Source organism: Meleagris gallopavo, chromosome 7 (assembly GCF_000146605.3).
Source record: "Meleagris gallopavo isolate NT-WF06-2002-E0010 breed Aviagen turkey brand Nicholas breeding stock chromosome 7, Turkey_5.1, whole genome shotgun sequence".
Classification (NCBI taxonomy): Eukaryota; Metazoa; Chordata; class Aves; order Galliformes; family Phasianidae; genus Meleagris; species Meleagris gallopavo.
In genome coordinates this window covers 3,160,539-3,180,382 of record NC_015017.2, presented here as the reverse complement: position 1 = coordinate 3,180,382, position 19,844 = coordinate 3,160,539, and the positions used below count along the sequence as shown (strand labels likewise).

The following is a 19,844-nucleotide window of genomic DNA, read 5'->3' as shown; positions in this document are numbered from 1 at the left end:
CTTCTTTTTTTAGTAAAAGACAGAGGGACATTTTAGGAAAGTTGATTAAGAATGTGGTTTCCACGCTGCTTCATTTTAGAAAGTCATATTGATGGCTGATGTACGTTTTCCTGCACTTTATAACTTCTGAAGTGTATTAATTTTCCTTGCTGGGGAAAATGTCATTCAAGAAGATTTGGGGAGGAGGAAGGGGGCCTGACATCCTTATTATGCTGTCACATAAAGACTGCTTCTTCAGACTCTTCAAGGTCTGTGTCTCTGGAAGAGTGACAGACTAATAGGTTCTATTCTTAAATTCAAAGTATCGTTGATAGCACACCATGCAATTTATCTTTAAAATAAAAAAAAAAAAAGTGAAAAAAAATTCTGCTGATACATAGTTGCAGAAAGTCGCTGGGAGATAGCTGAATAAAATTGAATTTCTCCTATCTTGCAAAAATATAAACACAGAGTATTGACATGCTCGGCTCTGAGTGCCTGTATCTTCACAGTGTAGGACCAGATGTAATTACCTACATACTGTGAATTTCATTCCCATCACAGAATCTTGAGGCAGGAATATCGAATGCTCCCAAGCCTGTAAGCAGCCATGGCATTTCCAATGGGAATAATGACTTTTGATGACACGATCCATTGTGGCGTGAAATAAGTTCACGTCGTTACACATATCTGGGAGAAGCACAAACAGGGTTTAATAACGTAGAGATAAATGAAACACAAAACATGTATTTATTCTCCATCAGGCCCTCAAGATCAGAAATCTGGAGCTTGGCAGTAGTGGGAGCAGAGAGAGATGACTCTTGGGACTCGTTGTATTTTGCTTCTGATGCCATGATTTTAAAACCCGGCTGTGGATTTTCAGCTGTGAGTAGGCAGTAAATGATGCTAGACGTGCATTTTAGAGAGTTATAGATAAACTGTGTAAGCATATGAGAAGCAAAAGCTTTGATAGTACGAGGAATTTACCTAAACAATTCAGGTAGTCGGTGAATTACCTGCTCCTGCTAAACGAATAACTTTTACTTGAAACCATTCCGGTTGGCCCCAGACTGTGCAAACTAGGCAATATAAATGCAGCTGGTAGAGTTCATGCACATACAAATGAGATGAGTAAAAATGAATCTCCGTTCTTTAAGCAAATCAGGTGCGTTCACAACATTGTCTTTGTTTTGCTCCATCGTGAAATTGCAGAATAGATGGGAAGGAAATGAGAATGCTGAATTGTGAAGCGATGGCAAGAACGTACGGGCAGACAGCTTCATGCTTCATCTTGGGATATCACGGCACTTACTTGGCAAGCAGTTTTTCCTAACTCCTTCCTGCTGCTGTCTAGCTACTTTTCTAATGGCTGCTATCAATCAGCCAATTCCATTTCACATTGCAACTCTGGAAATCAGTGGGAACCAGCCATCATTGCTGGAGGAACACCCCCCCATGGCACTGTCCCCCAGGGGAGATCTCATCTGATTGTTGCGTAGGATCCTTTCTTTCTCTATGACACTGCTCTGTGGTTGGTCTTTGTTCCCTCAACCAAATCCTTAATGCCTCCTCTTCTCTGGAAGCAATTGAAGCAGTTTATGCCTCTTGATTGATATTACACACTTAAAAATAATTTACCCTTCAGATACAACCAGGTTAATCTGAAATTGTTTCAGGTTTCTACACTTTCCTTTACTATTAAGTCACAGCGAGTTGAGGTGTAAGAGGCAATCCTTATGCATCAAGAAATCCCTCCTCAGACTTCATTCCTTTTGATTGTTCTCGTGCTTAAAACCTAAGGCAAGCTTTAGAACAACAACTAGAGGTTTTGTGTCTGGATTTTGAGGCGGTGACATGGAATTTTGGGGAGGGAAAAATACCAGTAAGCAATGCAAAGCCAGGAAGACCACATTCTGTTTTCAGACCAGCAAAGCTGGAGGAGCTGAACTGAGATAGAGGTGGCAAATTGCAGCTGGTGTGGATTTATAGCTTGTTCTGAGAGCCAAGGAGTGGATTACGCTCCTCCATTTGCCAGCTTTTCATCTCTGCTGTGTATAACGGTGCTCCTTTTCATTTCATAATTAATCCAAATAGAGTAAGGTAACTAATGAAAATAAGATTGAAATACAGTTGTGTGGAAGACAAATGGGTCTACAAATGGCATGTACAGGCAATGGATGATGCTAACTGTTTGTAATATGCCTGTGCCTTTCAGAGGAATTAAAGTCTTACCCCATGAATCCTACTGAGGCAATCTGTGTGATGAGAACTGATCCGTGTAGCACAAAGAGAATTTCAAAAGCAGGTTTACCGGCTTGATTTAATGTTCTCAGAAAGAGATTCAGGTCCTAATCCTGAGTTTACCATTGATTTCTTTTGTTCATTCAAATCTAATGCTAAACACTTTGCGCTGACTTCAGTATTTGCATTGCTGGTCTTCAGGTGCTACGGAAAAATGTGATTTTAATTTTGGGACAATCTCTCTTTAGTATCCACAACAATCCGTGGTCTTCTTGTCTTTTTTTTTTTTTTTTTCTTAATTTAATTTTGAGTTTAAAAGCTGCTGTTTAAAGCTGTGAAACAGTAATTCCAGATTTCCTGAAAAGCATCAGCATCCAGGCAGGGAGAAACCTACAGAAGCTTTGGTGATGTTGTGCGTAGGGCAGCTTCATCACCAATGCTCTTTCTACTTCCTGCAGCTCAGCTTCTGAATCAAACTAAAAGCAGTTGTTCAGTCATCTCCATGTGAGTGTGTAGTAGTTAAGTCCTGGATTGGTTCTGTCTCCACATCGTGCAACTGGTTCTTAGTAAATGCACTTTTACCATGATTGCTTTTTAATAGAGCAGATCAGAAGATTAATTTAAACTGTATTTATAATAACAAAAGAATTCCATGAATTCTGCGTTAATCCATAGATTGTGAGAGTTAAATGATTTTCTCGTGCTACTTATTACAATTACTTGATGTCTTTAGGACCTTGGATTTCATCAGTGATTCAAGCATGGATTGTTACGGTGCAAAAATAAACTCCTCAGCATAAAACTTACTACGTGAATGAGGTGGTGAGAGCTAGACAAGGCAATTCATGGGCAATGTCATGGAAGGAGTGTGGCTGGAAGGAGGTGGAGCTGAAGCTCGGGCTCTTGTTCTGTTTGTGCTATGAAGTGCAAGGGAGTCTGGTGAAGGCTCACTCCTGAGCTTGAAGCAGAGCAGAGCATGCTTGGATAGAGTTTTCATGGTGAGTTTTCTCAAGGAATATTTCATCTGAGCTCTGCTTTAAGTGCTTCTCTTGATGTTGCAAGCAGAAATGGGAATAAAGAAACAAAATCTTTATATCAAGCATATTAGGCCAGATTTCACTGCTAGCAGAATTGGCATCCACTAATGCGTTTATATCTGAAGTTAAAGTCTTGGCCCTTAGCCTCTGAGCAGCAGTTTATGACCATTCTGGATACAGTTCAGAGCTATGCTAAGTGGTTCCATTTGAAAGACATTTTTCAATTACAAAAAAAAACAATTTTGGGAAAAGGTTCTGTTTAAAAGTGCCTGTTGAAATTCCATTTATGCATGCTGGCCTTTCTTCTTCCGTTAGGTTGCTAAAGCTCTTGTGAAAAAAACCTAGCTCCCTAACAAGCCTATTAGCACTGTACAAGGAATGGCAGAGAGAAATATGAATAAACCTTGGATGCATTTGTCTGGGATTTAGAGTTTATATATAAAAGTGGCGGCTGTTTTTCTCCTTGCCATTGCTGCAATTAAAACGTCAACCCTGAGTGTCTTTCCAGGAAGTGTAGAACCAAACTTGAAAGCCGTTGAAACACTTGAACTCAGACTAAAAGGACAAAGACAACATTAAAAGTTTCGTATTGAAACGCTTTATTTCCAGAAACGCTAAACAAATAAATAGGTAAATAGGTAAATAAAGGAACATGAGAAATAAGAAGGTTCCTTACTGAAAAATTCTTTTTTCAGACACATGTACGTATGGGCTACAAACTAGGAACAAGTAAGGGGGTGCTGCGTGCAGTGGGTCCAGCACTACGGAGCCGTGCCGTGGCTGGCATCTGCCTGGTGCTGGTTGCAGCTGCACATTGGGCAGTGCGGGGCTGCGCGGGGCTGCCGGTGTGCTGGCATCATCGTAGCCGCTGCCCTCATGGCCATTGCAAAGCAGAAGCTAAGGAAAGGCAGAGCGTCCCAGGCAGCCTGCAGCTGTGGTGTTGCACGCGGTGCCTGGGAGAGCTCCTGCCGAGGAGAGCCGGGTGTGAAAGTGGGGAGCACGAAGGGCAGAGCAGCGTGCGGTGGAGGAGCACGGGCAGCACCCAGCATCGGGCTGCTGCTCGCAGGCAGCGTGGAGCAGGGCAGGGCCTGGCACTGCTGTGGCGCTGGTGCTCTGTGAGCAGAGCCTGCCAAGGCCCCGGGGCTGTCTGTCTTGGGGAGCTTGGCCGGCGGGGGCCCCACGCTTGCTGCTGCCTGCGTGCCTTGTGGTTCTGCTGCCTGCAGGCTCCTCTCTGGCCCAGCAGCTGCTGCCTGCGTGGACTGGGATCCTGGGCTGCTCTTCTGGGGGCTCTCATTCAGAGCCTCCTGCAGGCCCGGGCTAGGGGCAGCCTCAGCTCTTCTCTTCCGGGCCGCTCTTAGCTTGCAGTGCTCCAACAGCCCCGGGTCATCTCTCCTGAAGAGTGGGCAGGAGTAGAGGAGTAACTGCAAAAGGTAAAGGAGAAGAGTTAGGTGGTGTCAGTGTGGAGCTGAGGGACAGCAAGATAGAGGAACTCGGTGCTAATGGCTGAGGGCAAGTGTGGGTATGGACAAGGCTTATGGGTGTCTTAATTTCAGCTGAGATGCAGTTGTATTCTTCAGAGTGCTGGTCTGATGCTCTCGTTTGCTTCTGGGAGGTAAACACTGTTAACAGCCCTCCGATGTCTGTAGTTGCTACTAAGCAGTGCTGTACAAAGCCAGGGCCAGTGGGAAAAGCAAATGAACGACTGTGTTTTGCTGAGCCAGGTATCCCCACACCAATGGGTCCCTTCAGTCCTACAGCTCAGGCTGACTGAGACAAGGTATTGTGTGAATTTGTTGTGAGGGCCGTTCGTGTGGGGACCAATGGATGCCCTTACCTTCCTCTGGGCAGCAGTGGCTTCTTCCTCAGCCAGAAACTCAGGAAGGGACGGAGATCTTTCCAGGTCCCGTGGCACTTTGGTGAAGCCGTAGCGGTTGAGCTGGCGAACAAAGCTCTTCATGCCTGTACAGCCAAATGCTCTCACAGGCGCTTCCTTGGCCAGGACTTCCACCATGAACAGTTGTTCCTCGATCACGAGGCAGTTTCCTCCGTGGCCCCACCAGATGCTCTTCACTTGGTCACTTTCGGCCAGCACCCAGAGTTTCTGTGGGAAGCTGAGGGCTGAGAAGACACTGGCTTGGCCAGCGCCTTCCTTAGAGGGACTCAGAGGGAAACCGTTGGTTTCCTCTTCATTGGGAAACGTTTGTGAGTCCTTTCCTTCCACGGTTGGTGTTTCAGCAGCGTGGCCAGCTGGTGCTTGGTCGTGAGCTGCCGAATCAGTGGAAGCGGAGCCCGAGGTCTCAAACAGCTCCTCCAGATCAGCAGCAGAAGCTGTTTCCGCAGCTGATGCCTCCATTTCAGTGTCTCTTGTCTGATTGAACCAAAGAGTGAGTGTGCACCCACTTGTGCAGCGAGCCAGTGTCCGCCCTGCCTGCTGGCACGGGGAATGTGGCGGCACTGCCTGGGGGTTCCGGTGGGAGATGCTTAGGTGTCACCATGACACCCTTGTGTGGGCACTGTGACATGAGCGTGCGGTGCCGAAGGCAGGGCTGGAGCCGCCGATGTCACTGCACAGCACTGTTGCTGGTCCTGCCCTGAGCCACAGCTGTTTGAACTTGAGTCGTGAGGCAAATGCACTGTGTTGGAAGGAGACCAGCCCTCATCGAGGCCTTGCTGCCCCTTCCCTGTCTTCTCCCCCAAGTTGCTCCCTGCTGGCCTCCTGGGTGTCCCCCTACTTCTGCTGATGGGGCTGAAATCCCTTTCCCAAGCACTGGTACCCTAATAAAACAGCCATTTCCTCCCAGTTTGTGTCCACCTCTTGCCAGTGCAGCATGATTTCCGTAGCACAGCTTGTGCAAGGGAGTAGCTGTGTGCCCAAGCGGTGCTCTGCAGTGTCAGAAGCGGTGCAGAGGCTGCTCTGTAGGTCCAGCATGGAGAAAGACACAAAATACACTGTGCTGATGGCGTAAACAGGATGTGTGCAACTGCTCTTTGGTTCCTTTGCTTTTCTTTGGTATTTTAGAGGCAGAGAAAGTGAGCCAAGGAAATCAGGGATCTTCTCTGAGCCTTTTAACTCTCACTCCTCTGTACAGGATCAAGCGCCTTCTCTGTAAAGGCAAGGCGTGATGTAGAAGTAGTGTCTGGATGCAGGGCTGTAGTGCATCTATGTTTGAGGAAAGTGCTAAGCTGGAGGAGCTGTTGAGCCCCTCAAAGGCAGAGAAGCCTTGCAGAGGTTTTGGCCAATGGGAGGGCTGTGCAGGCAGCAAGCATGTGAAGTTTTCCAAAAAAACACGTGTTGAGTTATGCCTGTGGGACAGCCCTGGCCCTGTGTTCATACAGGAGGGCAGGCAGCTGGAGAGCATCCCCAGGAAAAGGTTTGGCATTTTGGTAATGGCAACTTGGATCAGCCCTGTGCCCTGTTCTCAAACCCAGGAGGGGTGCAGAGCTCTTGGAGAGAGTGCAGACGAGGGCCACCATGATGATCCAAGGGCTAGGGCTCTGCTCCCGTAAAGGTAGGCTGAATGAACTGGGTTTGTTTCAGCATGGAGAAAAGAAGGTTGTGGGGACGCCTCATTGTGGTGTCCCTGTATTGAAGTGGAGATTGGAAAGAGGAGGGTTATGAACTTTATGCAAGAGTTGCTAGTGGTAGGACAGAGAGAAAGGTTTTAAACTTAAGGAGAGATTTATATTAGATCTCAGGGGCATGTTTTTTGCTGAGGGAGAGGTGAGGTAGTGGGACAGGCTGCCTTGAGAGTCCAGGTTGGATGGAGCCCTGGGCAATGTGATCTAGAACTTGATCTAGAACTGACTGTATGACTTTATAAAAGGACATAATAAACGGAAAGGTTAACGATTCAAACGTTTTATTTCCAGAAGAACTAAATAAATAAACAGATAAACACATAAAGAAGGGCAAATTACTATTGAGAAGGGCCTGGGGGTTCCAGTGGGAGATGCTCAGGTGTCACCATGATGCCCTTGTGTGGGCACTGTGACATGAGCGTGCGGTGCCCGAGGCAGGGCTGGAGACCCCCGAGCCGATGTCACTTGTTGCCAGGGATATCCCACTGGTCACAGGGGTGTTCTGTGAGCCTTTTAAATCACATCCATCTGTACAGGATGAAGCACCTTCTTTATAAAGGCAAGGTTTTATGTAGAAGTGGTGTCTGGATGCAGCAGTGGAGTGCATGCCAAGTTTGCGGACATCACTAACCTGAAGAGATCTTGAGCCATTCCATTTCAAGGAGACTTTTCAGAGGTCTTTGTGTGAACTTGTTTAATGGGTGGTGTCCCAGCCTATAGCAGGGGAGTTGGAATTTGATGGTCTTGTAGGTCCCTTCCAACTCAAACCATACTGTGATTCTCTGATCTATGATTTAGTCTTGTCCAATGGAATGGTTGTGGAAGCTGCAACAATATGAAGTTTACCAAGAGCCTGTGCTGAATTGTGCCTGTTGTGCAGTCCTGGCTCTATGTACTGACAAGGGAATGGGTGGCAAAAGAGCTGCTCCAGGATAGGGATCCGGGGGCTCTGGTGATGGCACGTTTTTTGGTGTCAGTTCTTTGCCCCAGAGCCAGAAGGGCCAACCGTACCCTGGGGTGCATCCTTCCCATCTCAGGATATTCTTGTATTCTATGATTCTCTTTTTGAAGCTGTTACTTGATCATTTGGACTGCAGGGGCTGAGCCAAAGTCATTCAGACCTCTGGTGGCTTCTCAGGCTATGGATGAATATTCCATAAAGAATTAGAAATAGTTGGGCTTTAAATAAAAGCAGTAATGTGGCGATCCATGGCAACAAATGAAACACAATTCCTGTATTTCTAGCATTTAATGGATAAGATATGCCATAAAACTATCAGAAGTGTGAACCTTTCTTAAAACCTTGGCAGGGAGCTGCATCTGAAGCACTATAAATCTGTAAAATCTGTAATGTATCATACAATCTGCTTTTTTTTTTTTTCTTTTTTTTTCCCCTAGTAATTGAACATGGTATTACAGGATATTTTGCATATACCTGATACTGTAAGAACTGTATTAGCTTCGGATCCCTTTTCAACACTCTGCAGCTACGTTCCATTACCTCGCCATAGATTGTTATTGGATGCTATCCAGTGCTCCAGTATTAGTGTCATAAATGCCTCCGTGACATACGACATTTGTTACACTCGACAGCAGCATTCATTACTGCAAGCAGCAGCAGCCAGGCCGTGTTTCCTCCCATTATTTAGCCATCAGTGGACGAGAGGTGAGCACTTTGGCAGCAGGAGGAGCGGGCAGCCCAGGGTAGTGACACTGTGTGTTATCTCCGATGGCTCAGTCGATACCTCGTGCTCACATGTAGCCAGGAGATCTGTTGACTCACAGCAGTAAACGCCTTTGTTATTATTTATGACTTTTTTAATAATGCCTCGAGGCTCTGCTGGGCAGGCTGTAAGAATCCTGTCCCAGCCAGCCCGAGGAGATAAGCTGCACAAAGCAGGGCTATCGCTTTGCATCGCAGTCAGGGAGCAGTGCATAGAAAAATGAAGTGCTGGGTACTGCAAGGCTCTTGCTGGAGCTGTCACCAGGTCTGTCCTCTGCTTTGATGCCATGTCTCACTGCTGCACTTGCTGGTGGATTTGTGCCTATGAAAGTTAGTAGGTTCTTGCAGCAAATGTCCTTTGGCAATCCAAGTGCTAAAGGCTTAGATTGTTTTTCATTCTTCTCCGTGAATCAGAACCCTCCAGGCATCAATACAGATTCTGAGAAGCTAGGCAAGTATTTAGCAGTGGTTTCTACCAGCTTACTGATTCAGGCCACCTGCAGGTAGGTGCTTTGCGTAGAGCAAGCTCCTGTTTCTTGCAGACCTGCTGATTGTATGGTGTCTGTGGGCCCCAAATCTCCTTTACCAACTTTTTTATTTCTGTTGTATGCAAAGTGTGATGCTGTAACAGAATACATTCAGAAAGACCTAACCTAGTGTAGTTATGGGTCTGGGCACTAGCTCATTCTGCTGCACTGGGGGACGAGAACAAAGAATCATAGAATGGCCTGGGTTGCAAAGGACCATAATGATCATCTAGTTTAACCCCCTGCTATGTGCAGGGTCACCAGCCAGCAGACCAGGCTGCCCAGATCCACATCCAACCTGGCCTTGAATGCCTCCAGGGACAGAGAATGCAGAATTTCCACCTTTGCAGTGAGTGTCATCAGTGCCTCAGGCCATTGCTTGGTTTGGGCTCCTGTTCTTCTCTCTTGGTTTCATATTGGATCAAAGAAGTTGCACACTGCAGAAAACAGTGCTGCCCATCACAGGAGACCAACAGACAAACGGTCCAGGTGCAGAGAGATCAGTGTTAAGCATACACTATTTCACCTACACCTGTCACTGAATGAGGCTTACACCTACTGCAAAAAGAGTCACGAAAAGAAAGTTTTAGAAAGTAAACTAGATGAGCTTTGTGGAATGTAAAGAATTCATTTGACTAATGCAACTCTGCCCTAGGTTACTGCCAGCAGCGTTTTCTAGCATGGGGCTCCAAGGGCACAAAAGCCAGAATTTCATAGCAGTGTAAGGCTAATGATTAAAGTGTGTGTGCTGGCAGTCACGGGAGCAGCACCGGAGGAGGAAGCACACGCCTTTCTCTTTGGCGTTCTGACAACCTGATATTAAAGACCTGCAAGTGTCAGAAGACGGAGGAAATCAGCTGGCCCTTCTGACAGATTGTACAGCGTAGTGTCTGTGCTGTCAAGGCAGTGAATATGACAAAGCTGAGAAATGACAGTAATAGGAATGTTTAGGAAAGGGAACAAGCCTAATAGAGATGCCGCTGTTGACAATAACATGCTTATGTTAGAAGTCAATTCTTTGAGCTTTTGTAGTCAGTGAAGAATTTATTGAACTTGTTTTTCTACGTCTGGTTTTTCTTTTTGTTTTCGTATCCTTACTGTGTGTCTGGTTTTACTATCACGGTAAAATACTGCTTAGTTGAAATATGGAAAAAAGAAGCTCGTTGCTCCGTAATGCTCTGTTTCACTTGAATTATCAGGGTAGCACAGGCAGCATCTGAGGGCTCCATTGTACTGATACTGAGCAAACACTGGGAAAGAGAGGATTAAAAATCACATTATTTTAATTCAGAAAAGCTTAGAAAGAGATGAAAATAAACCAACTTATGAGGTGGGGGAGCTGAAGTCGGAGAAGCCTAAGGATGGTGTTGGATCCACCTATCTGGCTACCTGCAAGTGAAGTAAGTTGTTCAGACTGGCCATGGGGCTAGCTGTGGAGCCTACAGAGCATGGATGAGCTACCAGGGAAACTTCAGGCTAAGTGAGAGGCATTTGGGGAGGGGAAGCATCTTTGTGGACAAAACATCATCCTCCAAGCTTGAAATAGTAGTGATAACAACAACGAGCTTTAAGGAAAAAAAAACTGAAGTGTTTCCTGATCTTATTTGATTTTTATTTTTTTATTTTGATTATTTTGAAAAAGGAAATGTTAATTACAGTCCTTTTCCATAAGCTTGGACATATAGTGGACACGAGTCCATTGTCTTGGAGCTATTAGGATTACAAAGCACTGACTATGCATAGGATCTGCTTTGTTACCAAATGCTGCTTAGATTATGGATTGTCGCCACAGCGTGAAAATTGCACCAGTTCATTAAGAGTTGGGTTTAATAGTGGTCATTGCCTATATTAGTGTGACTTTCAGCAGCTTTTACGTGCCTCGGGTGCCTACAAGTGCCAAGACACAATCAGCAGCTCTGGCATACTTCAGTCTGCCATCAAAGCATTTCAGGAATTTCTTTCTACTTCTTTCTCAAATTTTCTTGAGCTGCCCATTTGCAGGTTTCAAGCAGGATTTAAATCTCTCCCCCTGCCTCAGCTGTCTGCAGATAAGATATATCGAGTCCCTCCATGGCGGTGCACAGTCACTTGTGATAGATGTCTGAGATCAGTGAGTGAGTTTCTTTGAAAATTAAGTTTTTCTCACTGGATTCTGCTCACCTGGAGCCCATGGGAACGAACTGCTCTCCGTTTCTGCTGTGGGATGGCAAAGGTAGATGAGATGAATCCCACCCTGTATCAAAAAGCTATTATGCATCTGGTCATTCCTCTTGAGTTAATGGGAAGAATGCTGCACAAGCTATCCAGGGGAAAAATAAATCATTGCTCACATCCAGGTCTCCTCTTCCATAACATAACCCCATCCATCTCATCGTTTGGGAAAGGAAGGAGAACCAAAGAGGCTTTAACTGAATGGCTGCAGGCACCTGAAAATAGAGAGTGGGGAAAGAGAAAGAATAGAAAATTAATAGCAGGTTATCTAATATTCTCTGAATGCCTTTAAAGCAGTGTTACCATTAGTCAGAGCTCGGTTCCTGCATGTTTGGAATTCCTGTCTTTGGACATTTCTCAGCTCCGCTGAACACTTAAAAATGAGACATATATTGATGCCCAAAATGCATGCATTGCAGTCAAGTAGGAAGTTCAGAGGAAAGCATGTTTTCACACTAAAATCTATATTCAGGGATCTCACTTGTAGCAGAAACCAGAATAAATTTCAATTTGTGGTGACAGCAGTTTTGCTGTAACTTAATTTTTCTGAGTTAACCCATCAGTAAGTTTTATATTTTAAATGAAATTTTTTATTTAAAGTAAGAGCGATGGTATTTTTCTTCTCAGACTCTTGAAACAGCAAGAAACCAGCTAACGTGCTACAGAGGTAACATTACATGCAGTACAGTCGTGGATGTGCTGCTTCTGATGTAGACATTCAAGAGAAGAAACATTTCTGGACAGAAGATGAAGATTCTCTTACCCTTTCATTCTTAATATGTTATTTTTTAATATCTTCTGAATGTATCCAAGAGTTCCTTGAATTCTTCCAGACAGATTTTGACATCTTGAAGACTCTGCTCCTAAAGTTTCTGCCTTTTCTATTTTGTTGTAAAACTATTTTGAAAATCTCAAATGCCACCAAAGGGCCGAATAAAATCAAATAGAAACAAGCTCAAGTCCAGCTGAAAGGGAGCTTTACAGTAATGGTCCAGGTCTAGCAATCCTTACAAAAAGCTTAAAGTTCTTTTATATGAAGGATTTTCTTCTATCAGATAAACGCTTTCTTTGCTATAAGTGACTTTCTGGTGATTTTTTGATTGAAAAAGGATTTGTCAAGTTCTGAGATCATTTAAGCTCTGGAAATAATGCCCCTTCATCTCAGTCACATTTTTCTCCCAGTAAGAAGTTAAGAGAAGTCCCCAATGCCTGCTGGCCAACCATCTCTCCACAGCCCTGCTCTTTGAAGGGAAATGCGGGCAGCCGTATCCTGCTGCACACTTACATCTCATCCAGGACAGATCTCTGCACACATACTTCTGTCGACACACTGCACAGGTAGTTTGGGTTTTTCTGTCTTCCAAAGAAATCACCTTCCACCTTTGCCAACTTACACTGGGCAATTTGACTAAGGAACTTCTCAGCACTTTCTTTTATTTCCTTTAAATACTGGGGTCTAAGAAACCTGCATTGTATGCCTCTGCCCAATCTATAAAGCTGCCTTTCTTTTTATCGGGCCTAATTATTGCCAAATAATAGTGAATTTGTTCATTACAAAACCAGGTACTATACCTCACTTTTGTCATGATGGATCTCTTTTCAGTTCCCTGATCCTACCGTTATCTAAGCAGATGATTACTGCGTTTGAATGACTTCACCTGCATGAGATGAGTCACAAGTTTAAGTGAATTCTGAGATTTTTTTCTCTAACATGCTTTGCCAAATCTCTGCCTATTTAAATATCTCAGAGAAGGGAGAAAAGTCATTACACTAAAGAATAGCAAAATGTTTTTGTTTTGATATCAATATATGAAAACCCTATATCAGCAGATTGTTGGACCTCTTCTCTCTTTCCCAGCTTGCCTTTTTGTCTCCATTATTAGGAATATTAAAGTGAATTACAGCCTGCTCAGGATTGTTCTTCTGTCCTCTCCCAAGAAAGATCCAAATTAACACACTGGGGAGGCAAAGGGAGGAGGAGGTTGTCATCATTTTCAGGAGGGGAATATTGAGGAGGATTTATTCCCAATTGGAAGGTTGGAAGACTTGGAACAACGTTTAAAAAACTGCATTCCTAAGCAGAACGTGGTGTGCATTTGGAAGACGAGGAATAATTGATGTATTTGTTGAAAGCTGTTTATAGAACAAGAAAAACCAAGTAGAACATCTATCGTATGGTGAAGTTGGTTGCTTGGTAAATAACATTCCACATGGTGTGACAGTAATGAAGAGTTTTATCTACAGCCGCTGCAATCATGGTTTGCAGCATCTGTTAAACATTTTATTTACTCTTATTTAGACAAGCATGCTAACATTTGCATGAAGAATCTTACACTGTAGCATTTGGAAACCTTCCCATCTGCCTTTCTCTCCACCCTTCCAAGGGTTCTGCAAAGTTAATACTTTGTCTTCGCCCCAAGTCAGACTGTGTGCCAGCTCATGAGCTGCTGCAGAGCCTCTCTGTGATTTCTTTCTGCTCCCCAGGTGAGCATCCCAGCATCCCAGTGGGTGTTCTGCCACAGCACAGGGAGGTCAGAAGGCTGCTGTGGTGCTGTGCTGTGTCCAGTTTGGGCAGAGGTTCCATTGGCTGGGGATGCTCTGGGTGTGCTGCGTGTTCCTGATCTCACTGAGCATGGGGAGCAGTCATCATCAGTCTGAGTACTTCTGCATGGTGCTGTGCATAGACCTGACTACAGACTCAGTCATCTGCTGCTGCCAGGATGCCCATAAAACATTTTGCTATGGCAAGGCAGCAGTATCATGGCTAATTAAGCTCATAATTGCCTGTAGCCTTGTCCTCCCTGATCTATTTTCTGCATTTGTTGTTGTGGTTGTTGTTTTGTTTTTTAAATTAAGCTTTAGACTGCAGACTGTTTGAGGCAGGGACTGGGGTGTTGTATCTTTTACAGGCAGCAGGAAGGTGCCCTGACTCTCAGAGACCCCCTGGGCTGGGTGACTGTCATGTCAGTGCACGTGGCTGCTGCTCTATTGATGACTAAAGGTCCTCAAGCAGAGGGAGTGTGTAATCCAGCAGGGCTGAGTGCTAATATTATAATAATATCTAATATTATCCTGAGCAAAGATTCCTTGAAGAAAATTAAGGAATTAGTAGCCTTCGGTGAGCATGGTTTCAGCAAAACCCTTCTTTGTATCGACTAACAATCATGTGCCTTTTCTGGCCTGGAGTTGAGAAGTTCTGAGTAATGACGCTAGTTGAACCATTAATGGAAGTCCTTAAGTCGTTTCTTGATACTTTCCATTTTGGGGCATCTTTCTTTTCAAAACAAAAACCAGAACCAAAACCAGATGCTGCTCTGTGCACATAGGAGAAATCAATGAATGGGATCAATATTCCCTCCACAGGTAATAAATGCTGAGAAGCATTTCTGTCTATCTAAATTGATCCTAGAGAATTCTTTAAATTGGTTCTGATGTGTATAAAAATCATTTCCCTATTGATCAAAGCTTTTCTTTCTTTCATTCTTTGATACATTATTTCATCTCTGCCGTCAGTAATGGTCCCAGGCTTCTCTATGTAGTTATGTTAAACAGAATGTCTTAAATCCATGCAAGATCATAATTTTAATGACTCAAGAAATAACTGGGCTTGCGTCTTTGAAGATGAATGCTTTGCTTACGGTTAGGCAGCCTAAGTATTTTTAAATTGGTGAAGTCACTACGTCTGAATTATCTATGATAAAACCTAAAAATAGTGGCCATGATTGCATTGGAAGCAATTGCCCAAATCCCGCATCCCTTACTCTGGGTGTCACTGCTGCTGCTACACGCAGGTGATTTCTCTCCCTTTCTCTTTCCTTGTTCTGCTCTGCATCTGAACAAGAGCATCCCACTGTTGAGTAACCCAGCTGCAGTGGTGTTAAGGTGAAATCCTAAGACTTTGGCCAACAGCATTTATTGATTGAAGAGCCTGCCTGCAACTTGACCTTCTTTTTCTGCTTTCCCAACCCAGAGGTCTCCCTGAGCGCTGTCTCCCACAAAGCACTACTGAATTGTCTTGGCTAGGTTTCATTCAAAATTCATTTTACAAAGAGGACAGTAATTGTGGCTGTGATTTCTATTAGGACCTTATGGAATATAAATTGTCAGGCTGTCTTTTGACAAGTGCAGGTCTTGTTCCCTCTACCCCAGGTAATTTGGTTCTATCAACCCAGCAAATTAATCTTGTCTGGTTTTGTGTTCTGAAGAAACGCAGTCACCAATTCCATTGCTTCAATGTACCAGCCCTATTTTAAATTTAGCTCCCAGTTCAAATTAGAAGATGGTTTTGTATTGTGTCTACATATGTGGCTTTAGCTTTGATAGTATTTATGTAGCAACATAGGTGCTAATGGATTTTAAGGTCCAGTTCTGTTCTGAGAACAATGTTAAGATGTGTCTTTAGTACCAGGAATAAAAGGGCACGGGTGACTTTGATTGCTTTTATGAGGCACAAATATTTTTCCAGCCCAAAGAGCAGAACTGCCTTAGGAATTCATCAATGCCCAAAGCAAAGGGCACTGCCAGCCTGGAGGTGGCAGCCTGGCCAGGCAATGTGTGGTGCTGGGAACTGAGCCTGTTCTCTGGGAGGTGCCGGGGCTGGAGATGTGCAGCAGGAGCTTGCTGTAATGCTGGAAACAAAAGGAGCCGAGAGGCACTGGCCTCTTGGGAAATGTAGTTGCATCCCAGAAGGTATGTCCAGAAATACCACGTCCCATCTGCTGGCAGCTTCATGGGCTGCATCACAGCTTCCAGGTGGGGTGGGATTCATAGAAACGTAGAACAGATTGGGTTGGAACCAAAACAGACGGGTTTGTCCACGCCATGTGGGTGACAGTTTGGACTATTAAACCCTGTAGGTGGCTCAGCAATTGATTCCTCTGTGGGTCCCTAAAAGGGAGACATAGCAGCGTCCTGGGCTTGACTGCAGTGCAAGTGTACAAAGAGAGAAAAGATGAACAAATACTTTTTAGCACACAAATATTTTTGCTGGGTAAGTCACTATCCCTTTCAGCGACTGCTTGCACAGTTGTTTATGCCTTCCGGTGCTTCTGCTGCTTTTCTCTCTACCTTTTCTATCTCAGTGCATGCTTTTTGGAGCAAATGACCAGATGGTCAGAGCTTATGTTATTCTAAGGACGTAATAGGGGTACATCAGAAAAATTAGTACCTCTGTTCTAGCAACGGGCAACAACAGATTAGATGTAATTACTACAAGGGCTGCTACCGTAGGGTCTCTTTGGCATGGCGATGTGCTCTGTCATCACTCCTGCTGCCAGGTGGAGGAGGAGGAAGGAGCTCAGGGCTGGAGCTTGGGTATAGCTCCCCATGTTGCTGGTCTGTGGATGTACCAGCAGATCTGCAGCGGCTTTGCATGAGCTGGACGTCTTTGCAACCTTGAGTTTGAGATCTGGAGGTGCTCTGCATCTTCTAATCAGAAACTGTTCATTTTGATGCAGTTCTGTATTACCTGCTGAGCACAGTGGATTTGCACAGACCTGCCCCACCTGACAATTTACCCCCAAGGTGTATGAAGGAACAGTTATCTCCAGGCTTTTGTCTTGCTCTGAGTGTTATATCAAAGTGCCTTTGTTAGTGCATGAGGAAGCGTCCTTCATCAAAACAGGGCTTCGCATGACAATTACGTAATAGATTTTGTTTGGCTTCCTAATTGGAGAATGTCTTGAAAGAGCAATAAAACACAATTTGTTCCCAAAAAGAAATATCTCCTTTTGGAAGGAAAGAGGGAGTAAATTTACATTATAATGAGCAAAGTGTTATAGGTGTGTAGATCAGCGGTGACAATGGGTGTCAGAACATGATCTCATTTGGTGCATTCCTCTCCCCTCTCTGCCTGTATTTGCAGTGCATCCTTCTGCTACAGAGCAAGGAGTTGCTGTGCTCATAGCCAGCAGCAGCAGTGCATCACAGGGTGGTAGGCACGAAATGTATGGGAGATGAGACACTACTCCTCACCAGGGCTGCCCTGTTCACCCAAGCCCTTTCCCTGGCATGGGGAGATGTGATATTTGCTGTTGCACCTCACAAGCTACTGGCAAGCTGCAATTGTCCAAGCCTTCCTTTTATTTTTGTCTCCCTCCTGTCCTTCTCTGTTTCTAACAAGCACTTCGTTATGGCTTTGAGGAGGCTGAAAGTGACATTAACCCCCTGCCCAGCTGTTGCGGTGTCAGGGCTCCAGGCAAAATGGCATTTATTTGGCTCCTGGAGAAGTCATCCCAGTGACTGCCTGGAGAGCCTGGCTGCAAGTGAAATCCATATGCAGTGCTTCTGTCAGCAAAGACTTCCTGGAAGAGAGTTTGTAATAAATATTCACATCTGCTGCTTTGGACACTCTAATCCATCCTACAGATCTTTGCTGTGTCAGGCTTTGTTCTAGATGAGGAAACTGGGTAGTTGTAAAGGTTTGCAAATAGGGCATATTTATCATGGTTAGCTCTACCTTCCATTTGCTTTTCCTGCACTCCATGACTACACTAAGCGTAATGACTGGTTAAGTATTCTCAAAGCATTTGTGAGCAGCTTTAGACTTGTGTTTCCTTTGAGAGATGGAGAAGTGGCATTGGTTTGCTTCCCAGGTTGTCAAGTGAGCCAATGTGACGATCATTGTTGTGAATTAGGCTGAGTGGAAGGACAATGTGTTTCCTGGATGAACAGCACGTTGTATGGTCACAGCCAACACCATGGCTTGCATGGGATTCATGCTGGGAGGACAGATTCTTCCCGATTAACTTCTGATGAGTGATAGGTTCTCACTGGCTTTTTGGTGAATTCCTTACATGACTAAAATGGCCCAAATCTCTCCCGTTTTTCATAACCTTCCCCCAAATGATGGCCTTAGTGTCCAATTGACTTTGTCAGTGTCAATATTAGTTATTCCTCTGCTGGTGATTCCTTTGCTTTCAGAAGGAAAATACTGATCCATGAAAAGAGTTGTAATCATTTGAAGGGTATATTGAACATGCTCCCAACAGAACAAGGCATTTGGCCAAGGTCATGACTGGATCTCGTTGCTGGGAGGACCACATCAGCTCTGAAATGAATGTGTCAATCCTTTCTTTTTTTTCTTTGATTTTTTGTTTTATTTATTTATATTTATTTTTTCTGTATGTGGCACTCATGACTATTACAGTTAGTTTCCAAAAGGAGGGAGCCTGTATCTGTCAGCAGGGTAAATAAATGTGCTAAACACGTTGCTTTCCACCTGGTACCCATGCTGGTATTAAAGTAGGAGGAGAACTGACTTTCTGCATCATTGGGAGTGATGAAAGCTGGGTCTGTCTGGTTTGTCAATAAGTACACGGAAACTGGAGAGTCTTTAGAACCTTTTTGACTTAGCTTTAGTTCCGTCGTAAGGCTTTTCCATAAGGCTCAGAGGGAGCGGGGCATTCGGTTCAGTTGGATGCAATTTGGCTGAGAACTGCCCTTTCCTTTAGAACAGCGCTGTCCAAGAAAAGCAACGTAACGGCGTGATTCTGATACCTCCAGCTATCAGCGGAGTACCTGCTTCTCTGCTGCTCAGCCTGCATGTCAGAATCTGGCCCTAAATAATTGCACCCGAGTGGAATAGCTGTGCCCTTAATGAGTAGCATACCCAGGTCTCCAGATTCACTTAATCACTCTGAATCCAATCTCATTATCATTGATCTACTCAACTTTCCCATCATTTATCTCAGCAAACGGGAGCACGCAAGACATGGTTCATCTTTACACCACCAGCTCCAAACTCCCAGCACCTCTGCCCTTGCCAAACCCGCTAACTTTGCTCTCTGTTTCCATTCCAGGTCGCACCGTGGCCGTGGCGAGCAGTGATGGGGCTGTGAAGATTGTGCAGCCAGAGCTGGACCAGCTCCATAGCCTGCGGGGCCAGGGTGAGACAGAAGTGCAGAGCGTGGCCTTCCATCGCCCGGTGGAGCAGCTGCTCTCGGGGGCTGCCGACGGCACTGTCTGTGTCTGGATCTAAGGATGAGCCTCAAGGTGTTTCGTGGAAAGAACAGCGTAGCAGCGATGGTGAAGCGTTTCCATAGTTAATGTTTTCAGGGGGCATAGTTGCTCGAGAGGAATGTTACCCTGTGTTTTAACCCAATAAAAGCCCCGCTTTGGCTTTCTTTACGCTGTTTTCCCCAGCATCCAGCATCCCTCATTCGGTCGCTCGGGCAGAAATAGCTTTACAATGACGCCTAATGACAGAGCAGCCGAATTGCAGGGAGATCGGTTGTGAGCGTATCGCAGCGGAGCCACCAGCGCACGGCTCCCCAGTTCCAGCCTGCGGGAAGACGGGAAGTTTTAATAATGCAGCAAGGTGGGATTTTGGATGCAGCAACCTCTCGGGCCGCCGCCGGGGCAGGAAGGAGGCCGAGTTGGGGAGCGCAGCACTGACAGCAGTGGGATCACCGCAGGGCTGCGTGCCTCTCCCCGCAGCTGGATTCCTCTTATTTTTTTTTCCCCATTCCCTCTTTTTATTTATTTATTTAATTATTTATTTATTTTATTTCCCACCCACCCTCTAAAAATAAATTTTTTTTTCTTTTT

At 44.9% G+C, this 19,844-nt stretch overlaps 2 protein-coding genes and 1 long non-coding RNA gene across 3 annotated transcripts in view; 1 reads left to right on the top strand and 2 right to left on the bottom strand.

Annotated features, from left to right (window-relative positions):
* Positions 1-1,443, bottom strand: part of LOC109368448 — a 4,558-nt gene extending 3,115 nt beyond the window's left edge. Inside the window, exon 1 of the long non-coding RNA XR_002116464.1 lies at positions 1,292-1,443. This is a non-coding gene — a long non-coding RNA (uncharacterized LOC109368448). The remainder of the gene's footprint in view (positions 1-1,291) is intronic.
* SPAG16 (sperm associated antigen 16) overlaps positions 1-19,430 on the top strand; it is a 351,197-nt gene extending 331,767 nt beyond the window's left edge. The window contains exon 17 of the mRNA XM_031554276.1: positions 19,097-19,430. Within this exon, the coding sequence (XP_031410136.1) occupies positions 19,097-19,275 (179 nt within the window). The 3' untranslated portion in view covers positions 19,276-19,430. The remainder of the gene's footprint in view (positions 1-19,096) is intronic.
* LOC109368447 (heat shock transcription factor, X-linked-like) lies at positions 3,846-7,395 on the bottom strand. The gene is made up of 2 exons (XM_019616894.1): positions 5,092-7,395; positions 3,846-4,678 (listed from the first exon to the last, which is right to left on the bottom strand). Exons 1-2 carry the CDS (start codon positions 5,608-5,610, stop codon positions 4,019-4,021), a joined length of 1,179 nt encoding a protein of 392 aa, XP_019472439.1. The 5' UTR covers positions 5,611-7,395; the 3' UTR covers positions 3,846-4,018.
* Positions 19,431-19,844: the final 414 nt, after the last annotated feature.